The sequence below is a fragment of the Staurois parvus genome, unplaced genomic scaffold (assembly GCF_062004578.1).
Source record: "Staurois parvus isolate SC_StPar_1 unplaced genomic scaffold, SC_StPar_1.0 ptg002505l, whole genome shotgun sequence".
NCBI lineage: Eukaryota > Metazoa > Chordata > Amphibia > Anura > Ranidae > Staurois > Staurois parvus.
In genome coordinates, this window is record NW_028320301.1 from 69,124 (window position 1) to 90,232 (window position 21,109).

General features: G+C 51.1%; 1 protein-coding gene across 1 annotated transcript in view; it reads left to right on the top strand.

Moving 5' to 3' along the window:
- LOC149430713 (uncharacterized) overlaps positions 1-20,887 on the top strand; it is a gene marked incomplete at its 3' end in the record, with an annotated part of 55,634 nt that extends 34,747 nt beyond the window's left edge. Inside the window, exons 2-3 of the mRNA XM_089666066.1 lie at positions 13,913-13,991; positions 20,385-20,887. Coding sequence (XP_089522192.1) covers positions 13,913-13,991; positions 20,385-20,887 — 582 coding nt within the window. The remainder of the gene's footprint in view (positions 1-13,912; positions 13,992-20,384) is intronic.
- Positions 20,888-21,109: the final 222 nt, after the last annotated feature.

Consider the following 21,109-nt stretch of genomic DNA (forward strand, 5'->3'; position numbering starts at 1 on the left):
TGGATGGATGGAGACATGGATGGAAACATGGATGGATGGAGACATGGATGGATGGAGACATGGATGGAAACATGGATGGATGGAGACATGGATGGATGGAGACATGGATGGATGGATGGAGACATGGATGGATGGAGACATGGATGGATGGATGGAGACATGGATGGAAACATGGATGGATGAAGACATGGATGGATGGAGACATGGATGGATGGAGACATGGATGGATGAAGACATGGATGGATGGATGGAGACATGGATGGATGGATGGATGGATGGAGACATGGATGGATGGATGGAGACATGGATGGATGGATGGAGACATGGATGGATGGATGGATGGATGGAGACATGGATGGATGGATGGAGACATGGATGGATGGAGACATGGATGGATGGATGGAGACATGGATGGATGGAGACATGGATGGATGGATGGAGACATGGATGGATGGAGACATGGATGGATGGATGGAGACATGGATGGAAACATGGATGGATGAAGACATGGATGGATGGATGGAGACATGGATGGATGGAGACATGGATGGATGGATGGAGACATGGATGGATGGATGGAGACATGGATGGAAACATGGATGGATGAAGACATGGATGGATGGATGGAGACATGGATGGATGGATGGAGACATGGATGGAAACATGGATGGATGGAGACATGGATGGATGGGTGGGGGAGCTTGCTTTGAATATTAACAATAAATTAAACAGCATTTTTGGTTTGTGGTGCTCGGATGCCGTGCCGTTCCACTTTAATTCCATCCACTCCAAATCCTAATTTCAAAAACGCATTGGAAATGCTCGGCAATAATGCACAAAGGAAATGCATGTTCCCTCCACCATGCTTCACAGTTGGGATGATGTTTTGATGTTGGGAAGCTGTGACCTTTCTGCACTGTACATCGCGCTGGGCATTGATCAATTGATCCTTTGTTCCATCAGCCCACAGAACGTCTTCCCAGGAGGGTTGCAGGTTGCCGTGGTGCTCTTTGGCAAACTCCTGATGGGCAGCAATGATTTTTTTGGCTTCCTTGATGGTGTTCTGCCGCGGTCACCCCGCCGGTTCCAAGATTTGCTCGTGGTGGACTCCAAGTTAACCCGCAGGAAAACCGCAGTACATCAGTGAGACAGCCGCCCTATAGGGGGCTCAGGGCAGTAAGGGCTCCTTTACATTTGCAGTTTGGGGGGGTGGTAATACCCCATAGTTTAGCCGTGTTTATGCCACCACCCCCACCCAGGGCAGTGGATAAGGGGTATCACCTGCCCTTCTGTACGGGGCCCAGGCGGCTGGGTGAATCGAATGTGGGCCGGGAGGGCAATCGATATGACGAGGGGGGCACTTACTGGAACCGATCCCCCTGTATGGATCTCTCTGCAGCAGCTGAAAGCCGGCTTCTTCTCCTCTCCTTCCTGCTGCAGAGAGAGCCATACAGGGGATCGGTTCCAGGATGCGCCCCCTCGCTGCACCAATCATCCTCGCTGTGGTCCATGCATTTCCCTCTGCTGCCAAGGCCCCCCCCCCCCCGTGTACCCCCCCATTCCTGCAGTGCTCCCGGCTTCCATCCTCTGCTTCCCACTGGCAGCTGCAAGCACACAATAGGATCCTTCAGGATGGAGAGAGGGGGAGGGGTCCTCTGAATACGTCACATTTACCAGCCCTTCCTTTCCTGAATGAGCACAATAAGTGATCGGCACAATCCCTCACTGTGTCCATTCATAAGTGAAACATAGTAAACGTTTTTTTTCGGGGAGGGGGGGAGGCTGTCAGGTTGGCTGTATTGGGCTCCATGTTTAACAGCCGCCGTGCCCCTAACCCCTGGTGTAACAGGGGTCACAAAGGTGACCCCGCCCCATTCTCCAGGGGCCCATGCAGCCTATCACATTCTGTTTTGCACTTGGACAGTAGGGGCAGTGGGGGCGGCATATACAGGAACCAATCATTTTTCTCCTGCAACCGCTGAACGCCGGCCCCTCCCCCTTCCCTCCCGCCGGCACTGAGTGGCTACAGGAAGGAAATCTTCTTTATGCCATTCAAAATAAAATGTCAAATTCAGAACCCTTTTGTTTCATCGTGGCCTGCGCCCGGTCAGCAAATCGCTCTTCAGAAGGCTGAGCCCCCCGGCTTCAGCTGTCACCCCGGGGGTCTCCATGACCTCTCTGCTGGACCGGCTGACATTCCATCCATCTGTGGCCGGCTTTCAGCAGCCTGTAGATGTCAGCAAATCGCTCTTCAGAAGGCTGAGCCCCCCCCCGGCTTCAGCTGTCACCCCGGGGGTCTCCATGACCTCTCTGCTGGACCGGCTGACATTCCATCCATCTGTGGCCGGCTTTCAGCAGCCTGTAGATGTCAGCAAATCGCTCTTCAGAAGGCTGAGCCCCCCCGGCTTCAGCTGTCACCCCGGGGGTCTCCATGACCTCTCTGCTGGACCGGCTGACATTCCATCCATCTGTGGCCGGCTTTCAGCAGCCTGTAGATGTCAGCAAATGGCTCAGTTCCCTCATAGACACAGTTCGGGCTGACGGGGGAATCCCTCCCGCAGAGCTACTGTGATCTACCTTCCCTGACCGCAGAACACAATGATCACTGCTGGCGGCTATAGCATGACAACATCTGACAGGCTGCTTGTACTGAAGTTCATAAATGGAATACAAAACGCACAGAAAGTCGGTGATATGGTGGTCAGTGTCATCGTTCACATCAGCGCTTGCAGTCCTGGTGCGTTCTGGGTGCTGGAGAAAAAAAGTAGAACAGGCGGCATTTTTCCTGCACAGAATTGTACTGGAACGCGGTAAAACGCACCAAAAACGCACATGTCCCTATTTACATTGAAGAATAAGAGAGGGGAAAGAATAACTAGAAAGTATAAAACATGCACCGGAACGCACATGGGGAATGCATCTGGACTGTGTTTCTGTAGTGTGAACCAACCCTTAGGGCCAGACCACACCAGGGGCGGACCGACCATTTGGAAACTCAGGCAGTGCCCGAGGGCCCGGGGTCAGTAGGGAGCCCCATGAGATGCCCCTGGTACCTTTCATAGGCTTTTTTGGGTTTGGGCAAGGACACAGGGGCCCCATGATCCCCTATTGCCCGGGGGCCCCATGAGTTGTCAGTCCGCCCCTGGTTCACACTATAGAAACGCAGTCCAGATGGCGTTCCGCTCGCATTATTGACGCATTATCAGGGGTGGACCGACCATTTAGGCACTCGGGCACTGCCTGAGGGCCCAGGGTCCGTAGGGGCCCCATGAGATGCCCCTGTTACCTTTTTTATAGGGTTTTTTGGGTGTGCTTTGAGTGTGGGCAAGGACACAGGGGCCCCATGATCCCCTATTTGCGGGGGGCCCCATGAGTTGTCAGTCCGCCCCTGCACGCTATTGATGTGTTCCGGTTCATTTTTTCTTGTTTTTCTTCAATTTTAGGGCCGGTTCACACTCCATGCGTTTCAGTTGCTTTTTTTCTGCATCCAAAACGCACAGAAAGTCGGTGATATGGTTGTCGGTGTCATCGTTCACATCAGCGCTTACCGTTCCGGTTGCAAGAAAAAGAAAGTAGAAACGGCTGCATAGAACTGCACTGGAATGTGGTAAAATGTATCAAAAATGCACCGGAATGCACCAAAACGCACCAAAAATGCACTGGAATGCACATGTCCATATTTGAATTGAAGAAAAGGAGGGGGGGGAATGAACTGGAAAGCATGAAAAACGCACCGGGACACGCCTAAAACACGTATGCGGAAACGCATCTGGACTGTGTTTTCATAGTGTGAACTGGCCCTAAGGGGCAGATCACACTCCATGCGTTTCAGTTGCTTTTTTTCTGCATCCAAAACGCACAGAAAGTCGGTGATATGGTTGTCGGTGTCATCGTTCACATCAGCACTTGCAGTTCCGGGTGCAGGAAAAAAAAGTAGCACAGGCGGCATTTTTTCTGAGCAGAACTGTACTGGAATGCAGTAAAACGCATCAAAAATGCACCGGAATGCACCAAAATGCACCATTTGCGGGGGAGGGCTCAGCAGAGCAATGGGAAAGGCGTGGCCGCCCTTTTCTGGGCCTGAAGTTATTTTTTCTCTGTGGCTTCCTATAATTGGCCTGAACTATGTGTTTGATTAAAGCAGAAGTCCATCAGAACCCGGGGATGGGGCTGCAGGGAAGAGGGGGATGGGGCTGCAGGGAAGAGGAACGCGTTAGAATGCACTCCGGGGAATTTACAGCCATTCCCTGGGGGTCACCAGCACAGGAAGTAGAGGAAAATGTCTGAAAGGAGAACCACCACACAGAAACCGTTTACAGTCTGAGATTGGGGGGTAAAATGAGATGCGGCTGTGTCTATAGGTGGGGGTTGGGATGAGGGGTTGGGTTGAGGATGGGGGGGGGGTCAGGAGTTCCTTTTTCAGTCAAGTTTAATCTGGTTAATTCACCTCCCCCCCCCCCCCCTCAAAAGTGACATTTTCAAATAAACCCTTTCTGTTTACTTTATTTTAGACCTGGTGATATCATCACTGGGTCTCTGTGCTTCTCTATGCAATGCAAGCAGATCACGGCAGGTGGGGAGGGCCAGCTCTATCTGGTTTGCTGCAGCTTCTAATGCACATTGTGAGAAGCTCAGAGTGTGCGGTGAAAGTAGAGTAAGCCGTTTCAGTCCAGGAGAGGTACAGCTGTGCAAGACTGAGGAGGCCGAGGGGAGGATTTATATGTCAGCCTCCATTCCACAAATATACAAAGTTCTGGTTCAGAAGTCCTTGTGGTCGTGTTCTGGTCCCAGAACCTGCCCCTATATTCTACATAGAACAGTGAGGTGTGAGGCCCGGCTTGCCCCTGTCCTCCTCTGACCTCCAGGCTATACATATGGGAAATTGACTGACAACGCCCAACGTCTCATCTCCCTCCTACCCTCACCTGACCCATCTGCCTGAGCCGTGATGAGAAATACGCGGATGATGATGACGCAGGTTACATATTGATCTGTCTGGGGGGGGGATGGGCTGATCCTAATAATTAGTTGTGATGGTGCAATCTCTGGGACATGACCATGGTGACCTCAGGTGGCACTTTTATTGATGAACAGATGTCGTTATGGATGGAAACGATCTTCTCATAGCTGATTGGATGAAGGCAGGCGCTCTTAGCTGATTGGATGAAGGCAGGCACTCATAGCTGATTGGATGAAGGCAGGCGCTCATAGCTGATTGGATGAAGGCAGGCGCTCATAGCTGATTGGATGAAGGCAGGCGCTCATAGCTGATTGGAAGAAGGCAGGCGCTCATAGCTGATTGGATGAAGGCAGGCGCTCATAGCTGATTGGAAGAAGGCAGGCGCTCATAGCTGATTGGATGAAGGCAGGCGCTCATAGCTGATTGGATGAAGGCAGGCGCTCATAGCTGATTGGATGAAGGCAGGCACTGCCACTTCCCAGAAGGTCCATGAATACACATATATGTATGTTGATGGAAAGGAGTTGGGGGAGGGGGTGATTAGTGGAGACCATGGTGCTTGTCACTGGGATGGGGGTCGTCACAGCAAAGGGAGCAGTAGATGCAATGGTGCTTATCTTAGGGAAGGGGGCAGTAGATCAATGGTGGTCATCTTTGGGAAGGGGGCAGTAGAGGCAATGGTGCTCATCTTTGGGAAGGGGGCAGTAGATGCAATGGTGCTCATCTTGGGGAAGGGGGCAGTAGAGGCAATGGTGCTTATCTTAGGGAAGGGGGCAGTAGATCAATGGTGGTCATTTTGGGGAAGGGGGCAGCGGATGCAGTGGTGCTTATCTTGGGGAAAGGAGCAGTAGATGCAATGGTGGTCATCTTGGGGAAGGGGGCAGTAGAGGCAATGGTGGTCATCTTTGGGAAGGGGGCAGTAGATCCAATGGTGCTCATCTTGGGTAAGGGGGCAGCGGATGCAGTGGTGCTTATCTTGGGGAAAGGAGCAGTAGATGCAATGGTGGTCATCTTGGGGAAGGGGGCAGTAGAGGCAATGGTGGTCATCTTTGGGAAGGGGGCAGTAGATGCAATGGTGCTCATCTTGGGGAAGGGGGCAGTAGAGGCAATGGTGCTTATCTTAGGGAAGGGGGCAGTAGATCAATGGTGGTCATTTTGGGGAAGGGGGCAGCGGATGCAGTGGTGCTTATCTTGGGGAAAGGAGCAGTAGATGCAATGGTGGTCATCTTGGGGAAGGGGGCAGTAGAGGCAATGGTGGTCATCTTTGGGAAGGGGGCAGTAGATCCAATGGTGCTCATCTTGGGGAAGGGGGCAGTAGATGCAATGGTGCTTATCTTAGGGAAGGGGGCAGTAGATCAATGGTGGTCATTTTGGGGAAGGGGGCAGCGGATGCAGTGGTGCTTATCTTGGGGAAAGGAGCAGTAGATGCAATGGTGGTCATCTTGGGGAAGGGGGCAGTAGAGGCAATGTTGCTCCTCATCTTGGCGAAGGGGGCAATAGAGGCAATGGTGGTCATCTTTGGGAAGGGGGCAGTAGAGGCAATGGTGCTCATCTTTGGGAAGGTGGCAGTAGATGCAATGGTGCTTATCTTAGGGAAGGGGGCAGTAGATCAATGGTGGTCATCTTGGGTAAGGGGGCAGCGGATGCAGTGGTGCTTATCTTGGGAAGGGAGCAGTAGATACAATGGTGGTCGTCTTGGGGAAGGGGGCAGTAAAGGCAATTGTGCTCATCTTGGAGAAGGGGGCAGTAGAGGCAATGGTAGTCATCTTAGGGAAGGGGGCAGTAGATGCAATGGTGGTCATCTTAGGGAAGGGGGCAGTAGAGGCAGTAGTGGTCATCTTGGGGAAGGGGACAGTAGATGAAATGGTGCTTATCTTAGGGAAGGGGGCAGTAGAGGCAATGGTAGTCATCTTTGGGAAGGGGGCAGTAGATGCAACGGTGCTCATCTTGGGGAAGGTGGCAGTAGATCCAATGGTGCTCATCTTGGGGAAGGGGGCAGTAGATCCAATGGTGCTCATCTTGGGGAAGGGGGCAGTAGATGCAATGGTGCTCATCTTGGGGAAGGTGGCAGTAGATCCAATGGTGCTCATCTTGGGGAAGGGGGCAGTAGAGGCAATGGTGCTTATCTTAGGGAAGGGGGCAGTAGATCAATGTTGGTCATCTTGGGGAAGGTGGCAGTAGATCCAATGGTGCTCATCTTGGGGAAGGGGGCAGTAGATGCAATGGTGGTCATCTTGGGGAAGGGGGCAGTAGATGCAGTGGTGGTCATCTTGGGGAAGGGGACAGTAGATGCAATGGTGCTCATCTTGGGGAAGAGGGCAGTAGATGCAATGGTGGTCATCTTGGGGAAGAGGGCAGTAGATGCAATGGTGGTCATCTTCGGGAAGGGGGCAGTAGATGCAATGGTGCTCATCTTGGGGAAGAGGGCAGTAGATGCAATGGTGCTCATCTTCGGGAAGGGGGCAGTAGATGCAATGGTGATCATCTTGGGGAAGGGGGCAGTAGATGCAATGGTGATCATCTTGGGGAAGGGGGCAGTAGATCAATGGTGGTCATCTTGGGGAAGGGGGCAGTAGATGCAGTGGTGCTCATCTTTGGGAAGACAAGCCACACTCCCACTTAGGACAGAAGTGGGACCATCAGGTTCCAGGAGATGGCCAGGTAGAGCCTACAGGTCCAGCTGCTCCCTAAAGTCTGTCCAGACGAAGAAACTATTTCTACTAGAAAAGCTTCAGCATAGACCAGACCGGTCAACTGTCATCTGATGGAGGGGCAATCTGTCTGTAATTGTGACCGACACGCAGATGGGATCTTCACAGTGGCCTCTAGATTGGAGTTTGTGGTTAAACGGAACAAAACGACATCCGGAGCCACAGCGCTGAGAGATCTGACCAGATTACAATCACATGTCGGAGGAGGGGAAGAGGCAGCAAAATGTCAGTTGCAATCCAGTCAGCCGCCAACTGACATTAAATTGGTTAAAAGTGAAATCCGAGGAAAGTTTGTATCTCCAACCATTCCTGTAGGGAACCTTCCCTACAGATCGATCTATTCCTGATGGGGCCCCATAACAAAGCATTAAGGTCCCCTTCCCCGGCTCCCCGGTCTCCATATTAAAGGCAAGTCCACAATCCTAATCCTAAAAATCCTAATAATTGCTCAAAAACTAGATCTGGATTTATTTAATTACAAAAGTGCTACCTATATAAATCCCTACGTAGGAAGGAGTGAGGGGCCCCAGAGCAGCTGCATGGTCTGCTCTGAATATAGAAAGATAAATGTCCCCAGCACCGCAGCAACGTTCCTCCGCATTTATTAATAAAACCTCACATTTGTCAGACAAAATATTGTGGCCACCTCACCATCACACCTACATGAGCTTGTTGGACTTCCCATTCCAGAACCAACCATGGCCATCCATATGGAGTTGCCCCCTCCCTCCATGGCCATTCATATGGAGTTGCCCCCTCCCTCCATGGCCATTCATATAGAGTTGCCCCCTCCCTCTATGGCCATGCATATGGAGTTGCCCCCTCCCTCCATGGCCATTCCATATGGAGTTGCCCCCTCCCTCCATGGCCATTCCATATGGAGTTGCCCCCTCCCTCCCTGGCCATGCATATGGAGTTGCCCCCTCCCTCCATGGCCATTCATGTGGAGTTGCCCCCTCCCTCCATGGCCATTCATATGAAGTTGCCCCCTCCCTCCATGGCCATTCATGTGGAGTTGCCCCCTCCCTCCATGGCCATTCATATGGAGTTGCCCCCTCGCTCCATGGCCATTCATATGGAGTTGCCCCCTCCCTCCATGGCCATGCATATGGAGTTGCCCCCTCGCTCCATGGCCATTCATATGGAGTTGCCCCCTCCCTCCATGGCCATTCATAAGGAGTTGCCACCCTTCCTCCATGGCCACCAGTATGGAGTTGCCCTCTTCGGCTATATCATCCTCCATTATCCTAGGAAGACTTTCCAAAGATTTTGGATGGTGTCTGGGGGAATTTGTGGCCATTTATGAGGTCAGGGCCAGTGCCAGCAAAAGGCAGCTTAAGCAACCTCCTTAGGGTGCAGGGATATGGGGGGGGGGGTAAAATCCAACTCCCTGGCCACCTGCTGGGCATTTGTGTTTATAAAACACTTGTCTTCCATTGCAGTCGTCCATTGCTGATCACGGTCGGCATCCTAAGCTACTGATGATGCGCTAACCACCTCTGCACAGAGTTGCTCCGCCTGCCAGCTCCACCCTGGACTCTGGCTCCTGGCGGCTCCTGCCCAGTAAGAACATAGTAATTGGGGAGGGCAAAGTAAAAGGGAGGCACAATGATAGGGGACACAGTGGCAGGGGGAGCACAGTGATGGGGGGGGGGGCACAGTCATGGGAGCACAGTGATTGGGAACACCATGAAAGAGAGGGCACAGTGATGGGAGACACTGATGCAAAATGCACCTTCACCTGTGTGGACAAAAATCCTTGCACCGGCCATGGGTTAAGTACTGCCATTGGATGAGAAGATCTAGATCACAGTTGGCACTTCAGTTCATCCCAAAGGTGTTCAGGACACTCGAGTTCCTCCATCCCCAAACTGGTCACACCATGTCTTTATGGAGCTGTCCTTGTACACAGGGGACAGTCATGGAGGACAGAAAAGGGTCTTCACCAAACTGTTACCACAAGGTTGGAGGAGCACTATTGTCTACAATGCTTTTGTTACCAGGACCCTTCACTGGAGACACCTGAACTCCATCATTTGCAGAGGGGTTCACATAGTATTGGTCTTTTAGTAGATGTGATGGTCACGTACTTTTGGTCATGTAGTAGGTGTGATAGTCACATACTTTTGGTCATGTAGTAGGTGTGATGGTCACATACTTTTGGTCATGTAGTAGGTGTGATGGTCACATACTTTTGGTCATGTAGTAGGTGTGATGGTCAAATACTTTTGGTCATGTAGTGGATGTGATGGTCATGTAGTAGGTGTGATGGTCACATACTTTTGGTCATGTAGTAGGTGCGATGGTCACATACTTTTGGTCATGTAGTAGGTGTGATGGTCATGTACTTTTGGTCATGTAGTGGATGTGATGGTCATGTAGTAGATGTGATGGTCACGTACTTTTGGTCATGTAGTAGGTGTGATGGTCATGTAGCAGGTGTGATGGTCACGTACTTTTGGTCATGTAGTAGGTGTGATGGTCATGTAGTGGATGTGATGGTCATGTAGTAGGTGTGATGGTCACGTACTTTTGGTCATGTAGTAGGTGTGATGGTCATGTAGCAGGTGTGATGGTCACGTACTTTTGGTCATGTAGTAGATGTGATGGTCATGTAGTAGGTGTGATGGTCATGTAGTGGATGTGATGGTCATGTAGTAGGTGTGATGGTCACGTACTTTTGGTCATGTAGTAGGTGTGATGGTCATGTAGCAGGTGTGATGGTCACGTAGCAGGTGTGATGGTCATGAAGTAGGTGTGATGGTCACGTACTTTTGGTCATGTAGTAGGTGTGATGGTCATGTAGCAGGTGTGATGGTCACGTACTTTTGGTCATGTAGTAGGTGTGATGGTCATGTAGTGGATGTGATGGTCATGTAGTAGGTGTGATGGTCACGTACTTTTGGTCATGTAGTAGGTGTGATGGTCATGTAGCAGGTGTGATGGTCACGTACTTTTGGTCATGTAGTAGATGTGATGGTCATGTAGTAGGTGTAATGGTCATGTAGCAGGTGTGATGGTCATGAAGTAGGTGTGATGGTCACGTACTTTTGGTCATGTAGTAGGTGTGATGGTCACGTACTTTTGGTCATGTAGTAGGTGTGATGGTCATGTAGCAGGTGTGATGGTCATGAAGTAGGTGTGATGGTCACGTACTTTTGGTCATGTAGTAGGTGTGATGGTCATGTAGCAGGTGTGATGGTCACGTACTTTTGGTCATGTAGTAGGGGTGATGGTCATGTAGTAGGTGTGATGGTCATGTAGTAGGTATGATGGTCATGTTTACGCTCAGGTGTGCATACATGTTGGCTGTATAGTGTACCATTGCAGTATTTGGGTTGGATTGGACCTTCTACATTGTGTTCTCCTGATTATTTGGTATCTTGGATGGGATAACATGGAATTTCCCTTTAAGGCCAGCTCTTATGTAATCCTCCCCAGGTGTCTTTCCTGCACTTTGGGTGAGTGAGCCGCCTCTGTCCTCCTCTGTCCTCCTCCGCATCCTCCATACTGCGAAATCTGAGAAGTGAAAGTTGGCTGCACTCCAGGGAGACAGCTGATCCCAGAATTCTCTGCTCTGCTCTCTTCCATGCGTCGCTCAGCACCGCTCTTTCTGCAAACTGGCGAGAGCTGGTTCTCCTGTCACCACCCGCATGACCGGGTTCAATCAATTTGTTGTTTTTCTATTCAGATAATTTTTTGTAATGTTGCCACTTGTTGGACTTCTCCTTTTTATAACCACTTAAAGGGTCAGACTCAGTACAAAGAAGTCTAAGTGGATCCTGGAGAGCTGAGTTGGGTGTACAGACCAGGCAACGTAGCACAGAGATGGTGGGAACCCCTCACAATGGGCACAGGGGGTGTAAAGACCCGGCAACTCGGCACAGGGATGGTGGGAACCCCTCATAATGGGCACAGCGGGCGTACAGACCCAGGAACTCAGTACAGGGATGGTGGGAACCCCTCATAATGGGCACAGCAGGCGTACAGAGCCGGAAACTCAGCACAGGGATGGTGGGAACCCCTCATAATGGGCACAGTGGGTGTACAGGCGGGAACTCAGCACAGGGATGGTGGGAACCCCTAATGGGCACAGCGGGCGTACAGACCCAGGAACTCAGCACAGGGATGGTGGGAACCCCTAATGGGCACAGCGGGTGGAACCCCTAATGGGCACAGCGGGTGTACAGACCGGGGAACTTTGCACAGAGATGGTGGGAACCTCTCATAATGGGCACAGCAGGCATACCGAGCTGGGAACTTGGCACCGGGATGGTGGGAACCCCTCATAATGGGCACAGCGGGTTTACAGACCTGAGAACTCTGCACGGGGATGGTGGGAACCCCTCTTCATGGGTATAGTAGGTGTGCATCTCTGGGACAGGAAGTGAAGAAAAAAACTCCCCATGGTGACACAGCAAAAACTAAATGGAAAGGGGTTGTCACTCGAACATGACCTGATATCTGCTTCATGCACTCCCCTGTACAGCATGGCTGGAATTTGAGAGGAAAAAGCAGCACAAGGAGTTCATGAGCTACTAAAATCATGCTGATAGTAGGAGAGAGCAGAGTGACAGATTAGCTCATCACTGTTCCTTCTCCTTTCCTCCTCCAATCACAGGCTGGGGGCGGGTCCAGGACAGTCCACACTTAGGAAATGGGTGGAATGATGCTGGCCATCAGACTAAGGACATCTAGTGACAGAGGAAGGTACTGCGGGGGATCTCATTATTGAAGCTGAATATTGCAGCAAAAGTTGGTTTGGTATCTTTTTTTTTTTATCAGGTCTTCATTTTTTCATTTTTTTATCTGGCTGAAGTTCAGCTTTAAAAAAAGGAAAGTTTTGGCTCCACCAACCCAGTAAAACAAGTGAAATGAGATTTCCTAAATGATCTCCGATTGGGGTGACCACAGGAAATCAGGGCGAGAGTCCGAATCAGGGCGAGGGTCCGAATCAGGGCGAGGGTCCGAATCAGTCCGGGTCCAAAGAAAATAAAAACAGAAATCCGGTTTGGCTTTAGATGCACTCAGACAATTCGGGGTCAGTCTCTGCCGCTTTGGAAAGTTCCGGAGAGTCACTTTTCCAGAAACCGTTTTTTTACGGTTTGCAGATCTTTCCAGGAATCTTCCAGACCGAGTAATAAGTGATCTATTCGTTGTATTCGACACGAGAAGCACTCCGAGCTCCAGTGAGGTCACCTTCATAGTGGGAGCGGGAGGACGTCTCCTGAATACCAACATCAGCCGACCTCCGGCCTGCCCTCCAGTCCTGCACAGGTGTACCGGCTCCTCCCCTCCAGTCTTGCACAGGTGTGCCGGCTCCTCCCCTCCAGTCTTGCACAGGTGTACCGGCTCCTCCCCTCCAGTCTTGCACAGGTGTACCGGCTCCTCCCCTTCAGTCTTGCACAGGTGTACCGGCTCCTCCCCTTCAGGCTTGCACAGGTGTACCGGCTCCTCCCCTCCAGTCTTGCACAGGTGTGCCGGCTCCTCCCCTCCAGTCTTGCACAGATGTGCTGGCTCCTCCCCTTCAGTCTTGCACAGGCGTACCGGCTCCTCCCCTTCAGTCTTGCACAGGCGTGCCGGCTCCTCCCCTCCAGTCTTGCACAGGTGTGCTGGCTCCTCCCCTCCAGTCTTGCACAGGTGTACTGGCTCCTCCCCTCCAGTCTTGCACAGGCGTACCGGCTCCTCCCCTCCAGTCTTGCACAGGCGTACCGGCTCCTCCCCTCCAGTCTTGCACAGGCGTGCCGGCTCCTCCCCTTCAGGCAACTACATGGACCAATGAACTGGTCTCTGCATGACCTCCTGTATGTGTGCAACAGTGGTGGGTGTCTCTGGGAAGGCTTGTGGTTTCTGCAAAGCAGTATATACTACTAGAGTGTAAGCTCCTCTGGTACAGAGACTGATGGGACTGTGGGGGAGGGGACATTAGAGCGTAAGCTCCTCTGGTACAGAGACTGATGGGACTTTGGGGGAGGGGACATTAGACCGTAAGCTCCTCTGGTACAGAGACTGATGGGACTGCGGGGGGAGGGGACATTAGAGTGTAAGCTCTTCTGGTACAGAGACTGATGTGACTGTGGGGGAGGGGGCATTAGAGCGTAAGCTCCTCTGGTACAGAGACTGATGGGACTGCGGGGGAGGGGACATTAGAGTGTAAGCTCCTCTGGGGCAGAGAGTTCCATGGATGTATAAAATGAATATTCTATATAGTATTTATCTTTTTTTGTCTTTTCTCCCCCAGATTTCATACCCCCCGAGTGATGAGGAGGACAGTGAGGATTCTGAAGGTGAAAACCAGGAACTTGCCCAGATTGACAAAGGTTAGGACACGCCTCTCCTGATAGGACGCCATTGGTGTACATTGTATGACATGATTCAGGCTGCCTTTCCCACAATGCTGTTATGGACCACCTGGTGTACTCTAGCAGTCAACAGGACAGGATTCCCCAGAGCGCGGAGTCTAAGCCCCAGTCCGCTTGTTCACCAGAGCCCCTGATGGTGGGGATGGGCTTGGAGCGGACAGTGACCAGGTCGCGGCCCCTGAGTACACCGACCTGAGGTAGAGGAATCACCAGAGGTAATGACAGGTAGAGAGCCTGACGTGAAGAGGCAGACAGGTCTGGAGAGTACCAGCTAATCCATGCGGGTCGGATGGATGGCTGAGCAATAGCGTGGTCAAACGGGCCAGAGGGTCAGGGCAGGAGAATATCAGCAAGGTCCGGTTCAAGCAAAGGTCAGGAACCAACTCACAGATCACAGGAACAAGATCAGACCATACGGCAACTTGTGTCTGTGCAGGGCTGGTTTAAGTAGCCCACCCTGCGCCTGACAGGCGCAGCCTGGGTCCTAGTGCCTGCCCAGCGCCGTCATAGGTGACGGGTGCACCTGGGTCCTAGTGCCTGCCCAGCGCCGTCATAGGTGACAGGCGCAGCCTAGGTCCTGGTGCCTGCCCAGCGCCGTCATGGGTGATGGGTGCGCCTGGGTCCTAGTGCCTGCCCAGCGCCGTCATAGGTGACGGGTGCACCTGGGTCCTAGTGCCTACCCAGCGCCGTCATAGGTGACGGGTGCGCCTGGGTCCTAGTGCCTACCCAGCGCCGTCATAGGTGACGGATGCGCCTGGGTCCTAGTGCCTACCCAGCGCCGTCATAGGTTACGGGTGCGCCTGGGTCCTAGTGCCCTGCTGCCTGCATGTCTTGACAGACACCTACGCATGTGCAGACCCATGGTCGCAATGGTCTCTGACAAATGCACTGCAGAGATACAGTCCCGTCTGAGTGATTTTGTAGGACACTTCCATGTGTGCTGTGGGAGTCACCTAGAAGGAGTCACAGCCTGTGATCCGTGTATTCTCTGGTTTCCAAAATAAGTTAACTCCCCCCCCCCCAAACAGTCCAAGTCACAATACTCGCCTTCCATGGAGAGCTGTCCCCTGTAGTACTTCTTCTCCACCACAAGATGTCCTCAGTCTTGAATGACATCCAACATTCTGATTGAGGAAAGGCTGTGACAGTCCCCCCCCCCACCCTGAGGATGGCGCTCTGCACTCGGTTTATTGACGCACAGATTGGCGTTGATGAGCACCGCTCTCAGCATCACCCACTGACACCGCATGTCTCATGACCAGCCAGGAGACACCAGATAAAGGTGAGTGAAAAGAGATTAAAACCATGGGGGGGTGGGGGTGCAGTGAGGGGGGTGGGGGGTGCAGTGGGGGTGCAGTGGGGGTTGGGTGCTTGGAGGGCTTTAAGAACAATGCACTCCCCATGTGGCCGATATCTCAGCAGGTAGAGACCAGAATATCCTGGAGAGCTCCCCCTATTGGCTAATCTACAAATTTCTATATTTACCAAATGTAACACAAATACGGAGCCGCATGCAGTGCAAAAATGTCCGTCATCTGAAAATCCTCCTAAAGTAGAATGAAACCAACTGAACGGCGTATGAGTCATACTAAAGTGCTGTACATCAAAAACAACTGCCATTTTTTTTAATGATGTATGTCAAAAACAACTGCCATTTTTTAATGATGTATATCAAAACAACTGCCATTTTTATGCTGTACATCAAAAACAACTGCCATTTTTTATACTGTACATCAAAAACAACTGCCATTTTTTATGCTGTATATCAAAAACTACAATTTTTTTATGCTGTACTTCAAAAACAACTGCCATTTTTTTGATACTATACATCAAAAACAACTGCCCTTTTTTATGCTGTATATCAAAAACTACCATTTTTTTATGCTGTACTTCAAAAACAACTGCCATTTTTTTAATGATGTATGTCAAAAACAACTGCCATTTTTTAATGATGTATATCAAAACAACTGCCATTTTTATGCTGTACATAAAAAAACTGCCATTTTTTATACTGTACATCAAAAACAACTGCCATTTTTTATGCTGTATATCAAAAACTACCATTTTTTTATGCTGCACTTCAAAAACAACTGCCATTTTTTTGATACTATACATCAAAAACAACTGCCCTTTTTTATGATGTATATCAAAAACTACCATTTTTTTATGCTGTACTTCAAAAACAACTGCCATTTTTTTAATACTATATATCAAAAACAACTGCCCTTTTTTATGCTGTATATCAAAAGCTACCTTTTTTATGCTGTACATCAAAAACTGCCATTTTTTTGATACTATGCATCAAAAACAACTTCCCTTTTTTATGCTGTATATCAAAAACTACCATTTTTTTATGCTGTACTTCAAAAACAACTGCCATTTTTTAATACTATATATCAAAAACAACTGCCCTTTTTTATGCTGTATATCAAAAGCTACCTTTTTTTATGCTGTACATCAAAAACAACTGACATTTTTTAAGGCTCCATGCACACTGATTTAAAAATCACTGCTTCTACAGGAGTTGTGTGTTTCCTGTAGAAGTAGCGTAGTGTCCTCCTACGGGTCCACGGCTCGTTAGGACGATATTTTCAGCTCAATGTTTACAGGCAGGAAAAACAACCGTTCTGGTTTGAGCTTTCTGGCAAGAAAAGATGCAAAACTCGCCTAAACTGTGCACAAAAATTATTTTTCAGTGTTTTTTTTGTGCCAAGGGAACTGATTTTTTTTTTTTTTTTAAGCCCAGTGTGTATGGAGCCTAATGCTGTATATCAAAAACAACTGACATTTCTTTATGCTGTATATCAAAAACAACTGACATTTCTTTATGCTGTATATCAAAAACAGCCATTTTTGTGCTGTATATCAGAAACAACTGCCATTTTTGTGCTGTATATCAGAAGAAACTGCCATTTTTTATGTTGTATATCACAAATTGCCATTTTTAATGCTGTATAGCAACAACTGCAATTGTTTATGCTGTATATAAAAAACAACTGCCATTTTTTATGCTGTATATCAAAAATTGCCTGTTTTATGCAATATATAAAAAAACCTGCCATTTTTTTATGCCATATATCAAAAACAACTGCAATTTTTTTTTACGCCGTATATCAAAAACAACTGCCATTTTTTATGCTGTACATTAAACACAACTGACGTTTTTTTTAAAATTCCCACTCTGAGCACCAGAAAAAAAAATGACCCTTGCAGTTGGGCCTCCCCCTGCACTGCAGCAGTGCTGGTTAAGTCTAGAGGTAGAGGAATAACCTGTAGTACCCGATTCCTCACTCCTGCAGCCCTCCTCCATACTGTGCGCCTGGTCACCCCACAGTATCTTCTCATTGGTGCTTCGGCAGTCGGCTTCACTCTGACATCATCAGGTACAATGCGGGCCAACAGTCCTGCATTGTACATGGGGGCAGTGGGGACTGTGTGCAACCTGGAGTGTTGTAGAGAAGAGGGGGGGGGGGGCTGTAAGCCTGCCAGGGGGAGGAGTAAGGTATTAGGGCCATTTACAGTAGAGGTTTGGGGGGGGATAAAACCACATGGTTGAGCCCCGTTCTTACCCCCTTGCTTACAGCAGGAACTCTATCGACTTTCATGTTCAACGGGCACTACCGCCTGTCAAACACAACCTGTGCAGCCAGCATGACATTTCTCAGGTTTCCTGACGGTGACAACAGTGTCTGTGTAATGAGTGTTGCAATGTTCGCTGGTAGTCTCCATCAGGTGGCACTGTGATGGGGTGACAACGCAAGAGCACAACTGCGAGACAGGGACAGAATGTTGTCACCCCAGGGACGGATCTAGCCTATCTGATCTGGGGGTGCAGTAAAAAAAAGTCAGGGGGTGTAAGGACTGTGTGTGAGTCTGACTGTCTGTCACAGAATCTCATGGCCTGGGAAGCACCAATATTTATCAGGTTTATTTATTTCAGGTACTTATATACCATCAATGTACGCAGCGCTTTATATTGTACATTCCCATCAGGCCCCGCCCCTGAGGAGCGTACAATCTAAGGCCCCTAACTCACATTCATACATACACATACTAGGGACAATGTAGACAGGAGCCAATTCACATCCCAGCATGTCTTTGGAGTGTGGGAGGAAACCAGAGTACCCGGAGGAAACCCACGCAGGCACAGGGAGAACATGCAAAGTCCAAGCAGGTGGTGCCGTGGTTGGGATTTGGACCAATAACCTTAGTACTGCCAGGTGGAAGTGCTAACCACTCAGCCACTGTGTGCCAAGGTTTTCATTAGATTAGAATGTTTAAAACAAAACCTGTTCCTCCTTATATCAGAACCCATCAGAGTGTCCCCATACATCAGGTGTCCCCATCAGAGTGTCCCCATACATCGGGTGTCCCCATCAGAGTGTCCCCATACATCAGGTGTCCCCATCAGAGTGTCCCCATACATCGGGTGTCCCCATCAGAGTGTCCCCATACATCAGGTGTCCCCATCAGAGTGCCCCCATACATCAGGTGTCCCCATCAGAGTGCCCCCATACATCGGGTGTCCCCATCAGAGTGCCCCCATACATCGGTGTCCCCATCAGAGTGTCCCCATACATCGGGTGTCCCCATCAGAGTGTCCCCATACATCAGTGTCCCCATCAGAGTGTCCCCATACACCAGGTGTCCCCATCAGAGTGTCCCCATACATCGGGTGTCCCCATCAGAGTGTCCCCATACATCAGGTGTCCCCATCAGAGTGCCCCCATACATCAGGTGTCCCCATACATCAGGTGTCCCCATCAGAGTGCCCCCATACATCAGGTGTCCCCATCAGAGTGCCCCCATACATCAGGTGTCCCCATCAGAGTGTCCCCATACATCAGGTGTCCCCATACATCAGGTGTCCCCATCAGAGTGTCCCCATACACCTAGTGTCCCCATCAGAGTGTCCCCATACACCAGGTGCCCCCATCAGAGTGTCCCCATACACCAGGTGTCCCCATCAGAGTGTCCCCATACACCTAGTGTCCCCATCAGAGTGTCCCCATACACCTAGTGTCCCCATCAGAGTGTCCCCATACACCAGGTGTCCCCATCAGAGTGTCCCCATACACCAGGTGTCCCCATCAGAGTGTCCCCATACATCAGGTGTCCCCATACATCAGAGTGTCCCCATACCAGGGGTGGACTGACAACTCATGGGGCACCCGGGCAATAGGGGATCATGGGGCCCCTGTGTCCTCACCCACACTCAAAGCACACCCAAAAAGCCTATAAAAAGGTACCAGGGGCATTTCATGGGGCCCCCTACTGACCCCAGGCCCTCGAGCAGTGCCCGAGTGCTCGATTGTTCAGTCCTCCTCTGCCCCATACATTAGAGTGTCCCCATACATCAGGTGTCCCCATACATTAGGTGTCCTCATCAGATGCCCCCCTACATCAGGTGTCTCCAGAGTGTCCCAATACATCAGGTGTCCCCGTCAGGTGTCCCCTTACCCATCAGAGTGCCCCCATACATCAGGTGTCCCCATCAGAGTGCCCCCATACATCGGGTGTCCCCATCAGAGTGCCCCCACACATCGGGTGTCCCCATTAGCGTGCCCCCATACATCGGGTGTCCCCATCAGAGTGCCCCCATACATCAGGTGTCCCCATCAGCGTGCCCCCATACATCAGGTGTCCCCATCAGCGTGCCCCCATACATCAGGTGTCCCCATCAGCGTGCCCCCATACATCGGGTGTCCCCATCAGAGTGCCCCCATACATCGGGTGTCCCCATCAGAGTGCCCCCTTACATCAGGTATTCCCATCAGAGTGCCCCCTTAAATCAGGTATTCCCATACATCAAGTGCCTTCCTACATCGGGGGGTCCCCCCCACCAGAGTGCCCCCATACATCGGGGGGTCCCCCCAACAGAGTACCCCCTTACATGGAAAGGCCCCCCCCACCAGAGTGCCCCCTTACATCGGGGCCCCCCCAGAGTGCCCCCACACATCAGGTGTCTCCATCAGACTGGCTCATGGATCAGTGTATTTACTCTCAAAAACCTGGGGGAGGGGCAAAGCTAAAATCTGGGGGGGGGGGGGGGGGGGGGGGAGGAAACAGGCCACCCCAGCACCCCCCTAGATTGGGCCCTGTGTCACCCTATAACAGGAAGTGTCAGAAGAAGGACCGTCATGGCAGGATCACCATTGATTTTGGAATGCTGCCAATGACGGGGTTATCTAATGGAGCAGACGGGGAGCTCCGGCCAATCGGCATCCATTAGATCCACAGGAAGCGGTGAGTGGCTGGTGTGCGATAATGACCCAGCTCCTCGCCCCGAGTCCGGCGGCCATCATGTGAACTGACCCCTCCCCCACATTTCTCATTTCTTGTCTCCCCCAGAGAGAAGACGAAATTGCATCTTGACCCCCTTGGCCACCAACCAGCTGCAGAACCAAGAGAACCAGTGCTGCAAGGTGCGCTCCCTCTTCCACGCCGGCCTGGACCGCCACAGTTCGGAGGAGGAGCTGGAACGCATCAGCAGGGAATTCGCCGCCGAGAAACGTAAATGGTCGCAGGTGAGCCGGCTGAGCTGCCACAGCGACAACACATCGTCCAGCGACGAGGAGGTCAAGCACCTGTGCGCCATGTCCTTCAGGCCTGTAGAGCAGAGCGAGGGCCTCCGCGCCAATCCCAGCCCCATCCTGTTCAGCGCTTCCCCGCCGAAGAGACTACCACCCCTGAGCCGAAACCCCACCCCCCTGAGCCGGAACCCCGCCTCCCGCCCCATTCTATTCACAAGTATGGGGTCAACGTTCGACCAAGGAATGCCCTGCAAGAGGCACAGACAAGGCTTTGGAGACAAGTACAGCCGACCCAGCCTGGACCTGGAGAAGATGCAACAGGTAGGTCCAACGTACTGCAGAACCGAGCCTAGATGTGTCCCTGGAGGGGGGAGCTGGGCGGGGCCAAAAACGGTCGCTTCATTCCCATTCCTTATTTAACCCCCCCGGTTACATCAAGCCCGACTTTGAAATCGCGTGACTAATGCAGGCCATAGACGGATCGAAAAACTGTCCGTTTTTAAAAAAACAAAAATGAAAAATTGGTCGTTCAATCGGCCGACG